We start from the raw sequence: 3,868 nt of genomic DNA on the forward strand, positions 1-3,868 counted from the left end.
ATACACGAAGAATAATTTACGGAAGCATGTATTGCACCCATCGATTGTATGGTAATATTCTGTTGCCACGAACGTATATGGTTCAACTGACACGTTTGAAACAGACAAATCGGTATCCAGCAGGTTATAGGAGATTTTAGGACCGCACAAAAAGAAGACAAGACAAGATTTGATTTAATTAACCATGAAAAAGTTATTAATATTGTTAGCATCATTGTATTGTGTTTCTATCGCGGGTACGTATATAAAAAGTGCTTGCGTGTTTTAACATTAAACCAAAACTCATTATTATGTTTAAAAGGGGAAAATGTTCTTTTGCTACCCCTTTTATCCGCCAGGAGGAAAAAATATAACAAAAATATAATAAATATGGAAAAAATATAGAAATATGTATTAAAAAATACCCTTAAAGCGAAGTATTGATGCAAAATGAACGTCAATTTTTGATGAAGTAAATTACAGGTTTAATCATTCATCAATAATTTGCAGAAAGTTGCCCGCCAATGGATTGTGATAATAAATGTGATACCGGAATCAACAGAATTGACCTGGAACTCTGCCAATGCGTTTGTTATGTGCAACGTGACGACATTCGAATGAAAGGTAAGAGTTTCTCGTTTTTGGAAAAGAAGTACAAAATTTACGTTCCGCTGGCTGGGCTAGGTTTGCTCAATAGATTACAAACATTTTTAAAACCATCACATGTCAAGTTGTATAGCCTTTTTAGTGTAAAATTGGTTTCAGTTTTTACAACAAGACAGAGTTGCAAGGGTTCGGGCTTGCCTTAAGGACCTGACTTTAGACTGGGCATAACTTAAGCCATATTTTTAACAACTTTCTTTAGAAATTATACTAACGTAAGAACTGTCATGACACAAATTTTGCCGAATATCGATTGGGGGCGCAAAGAGCATTTGCAAATATTTAAAAGCAAACTATGTTAAGATGCTAGTTGTAAGGGCTATTCATACAGGAGAGAAGTTTTTTAATAATAATAGCAATAACAAACTTATGAACTTTATTCCTAAAGCTAAATTTAGTTCGTAAACCCCGTCCTAGCTACTCTGCTAAATTAAATAACTGTGCCATTTGCGCTCTCTATGGGTATTTAGCAAACCTTTTGTAACCTGAGTTCTTACGTTCGAAGCTCTACCGTTTTCGGGCCTGTAATGTGCTTGCAATGGATAATAGTGTGATTGGTACTTCCATTTTGGGATAAACCTAACTTTATGTAAAGCAGCATGTACAATTGTTGTACTTGGATTCTGAGTATTTTAAACATTTCAGTAAGTAGGTGGGCAGAAATAGAAGAAGGAGTTGGAAAAGCTGTCGCAAACAATAAGGGTATGTGGACGGTAACAAACGCAGCAGGATGCATAAGAATTCCATTTTGTTTGTCTCCTGAACTCGGTAATAATTGTTAGTAATTGTGTGCAGTATCGAATTTTTTCTTATGCCTTTTATTCTTGTAATAGGGTAAGGTATACTTTTTTGTAGTAGCCGAGAGTATTTTCTAAAGTTAGTTATACGGGGTGCTTAAGAATTTTACACTAGTTGGGACAAAGCAGCTTCTTGACGGTGTGGGGATTGCTTTCTTTGAGTTTTTTATTGAAGTAAATTGTGTCATAGAAAAACTTTTTTTACACATGACAATAAACTTTACAAACCAGAGTTAATTTGGTAAATTGGTCACTATTTAATGCAAAATTATCACAATGAAAAACACATTACAAATTTTGTCATATAGGACAATTTGCAAAGAAAAGCAACGAAAATAAAACTGAATCTTTTACGTCTGCAGAAGCAAGTGAAAGCCACAAAAATGCAATAATTGGTGGACTTGGAGTGCTCAATGCAATAACTTGTCTAAAGTTTGAACCAGCACTTCCGGACGATATCGACAAAATTGAATTTTTCAATGGTACGGGATGTTGGTCGTACATAGGAAGAACTGGTGGAACTCAACGGGTAAAAGCAAACATTTATTTTTCACATAGTTTCAAACATTAAATTAAAACCAGATAGGTGGATTAGCACATTTTGCCATTGCACATACACTATGACCTTTTTTGAAACATAACATATTCCTCAATTTTTTTTACATGGGGTGATATATTAATCGCTGTTTTTTTATAACCTATGTTTGTTTCTCCTAGCTGAAACATTTGGGTCCCCAGACATGCAAAGTTGTAAACAAAGTATTTCAGGAGATGAACATATAGATAGTTTGGTGTTGTTAAATCAAACACAGTGATCAGCACTGTGCTTAATAATCCTAAGAATAATGTACAAACTGTCGAAATCTTAATACATTCAGACTTGTTTAAAGTTTGTCCCATTTTACGTACTATAAAAACATCATGGCAAAATGGGGTGGACAATCATCAGAAAAGAAAAAAATATATAGAAAAAACTAAAAATGAATTGAGTAAAACAAAATAAACTTGTTTCAAGAAATTGAATGAGTATTGTCTTATAACGCTCTAAATCCAAACAACACAGATTTCCCTCAAAGATGGATGTGATTATGTTGGAATTGTTGAACACGAAATTATGCACGCTTTAGGAATTTGGCACGAACAATCCCGTCCAGACAGAGACAATTACGTCTTGATCCACACCGGCAACATCATACCTGGTTAGATCTTTATAACCACCAAACTTAGCGTTTTAACACAAATAGTTTGTTTCGTTGATTACCGTAGTTAATTTGTTTTCAGGAGTAGGGCAAAATTTTTTCAAGCAGCCGGCGAATGAGATTGATTCGTATGGCTCCCCATATGATTTTGGATCGGTCATGCATTATTCGTCATATGCGTTTTCTGACAACGGACAACGGACTATCACAAAGTATTATAAACTTCAGAGATTAGCGAATATACATATCTTTTTTTGTTTATTTTGCCAGAATTGACGGAAGCGGATACACTACACAACAGTATTGCCCTTCCCATGAAGATCAACTTCAGATAAATGCAATGCATTCGTGCAACGGGAAACGAGGAATTCCAGAAACTTTGGATTGCTATCATCCACTGGATCGCGGTTTCAGTTACAGAGGAACCCAATCGACAACAGAAAGCGGAAAAACCTGCCAAGCATGGAACTCGACGTCCCCTCACTATCATTCTTAGTATGTTACCTGTTTAGATGTTCGCTACCTGTAAGAATTTTTATAGGTTTTTATGCGGTAATAACTTCACTACCAAGAGGTAAGTCATAAACCATTCAAGGAACTCTTCCAGAAGTTTTATTATGAGCAAGTCACGTTTTGACGTTTCATAAAACACGCGTTTATTAGGATAATGACAAATTTTGAAACACTAAGTTCTAATATCATTAAGGGTAAATTTGACATGCGGGCCAGAATTTGAGTGTGCAAAACTATCACGATGCAGATTTATGCTGATGGAAGTAAATAGTTTGTGTGTTAAAAAAACATGGGAATAAATTGAGGTTAACGAGAGGAATAGGTTTAAGAACATATGGCGTAATTTCAACCAATCCCGGTCGTTTAAGAAAACACGATGCTTTGATAGTAAACCGCTTTACCCAAACGTTCAAATGATTCTTTTCTATTCGTTCAGATGTCATGAGACAACCCTAAGCTCGATAGATGAGATATAAACAGCTTAAATTTTATCAGTGATCCCGACGTAGTGACTGGCGCTGGATTGGAAGAGAATTACTGCAGAAATCCAGACGCAGATACTGTAGGGCCTTGGTGCTACACAACAGACTCTCAAACACAGCGGGAAGTATGTGACATTCCGCATTGCGCAAACGCAGGTAAATATCGCTTAGGAAGTTGATACACGTAAAGTGGCCAATTTTCCATGTGTCCATAAGTCAACACGATATTGCCATA

The 3,868-nt window shown here is 35.7% G+C and overlaps 1 protein-coding gene across 1 annotated transcript; it reads left to right on the top strand.

Moving 5' to 3' along the window:
* Positions 1-503: 503 nt before the first annotated feature.
* On the top strand, positions 504-3,134 carry LOC145234449 (hatching enzyme 1.2-like). The gene is made up of 6 exons (XM_080099178.1): positions 504-603; positions 1,288-1,410; positions 1,802-1,968; positions 2,503-2,638; positions 2,721-2,850; positions 2,909-3,134. Exons 1-6 carry the CDS (start codon positions 504-506, stop codon positions 3,132-3,134), a joined length of 882 nt encoding a protein of 293 aa, XP_079955304.1.
* Positions 3,135-3,868: the final 734 nt, after the last annotated feature.

Source organism: Phallusia mammillata, chromosome 6 (genome assembly GCF_965637545.1).
Source record: "Phallusia mammillata chromosome 6, kaPhaMamm4.hap1.1, whole genome shotgun sequence".
In the NCBI taxonomy this organism is placed as follows: domain Eukaryota; kingdom Metazoa; phylum Chordata; class Ascidiacea; order Phlebobranchia; family Ascidiidae; genus Phallusia; species Phallusia mammillata.

Excerpts from the sequence above, each read along its gene's own strand:
- LOC145234449 (XM_080099178.1), top strand. The coding sequence starts at position 504 with ATGGATTGTGATAATAAATGTGATACCGGAATCAACAGAATTGACCTG. Across the intron at positions 604-1,287 it reads TGACGACATTCGAATGAAAG|TAAGTAGGTGGGCAGAAATA; the intron begins GTAAGAGTTTCT and ends TAAACATTTCAG. Across the intron at positions 1,411-1,801 it reads TTGTTTGTCTCCTGAACTCG|AAGCAAGTGAAAGCCACAAA; the intron begins GTAATAATTGTT and ends TTACGTCTGCAG.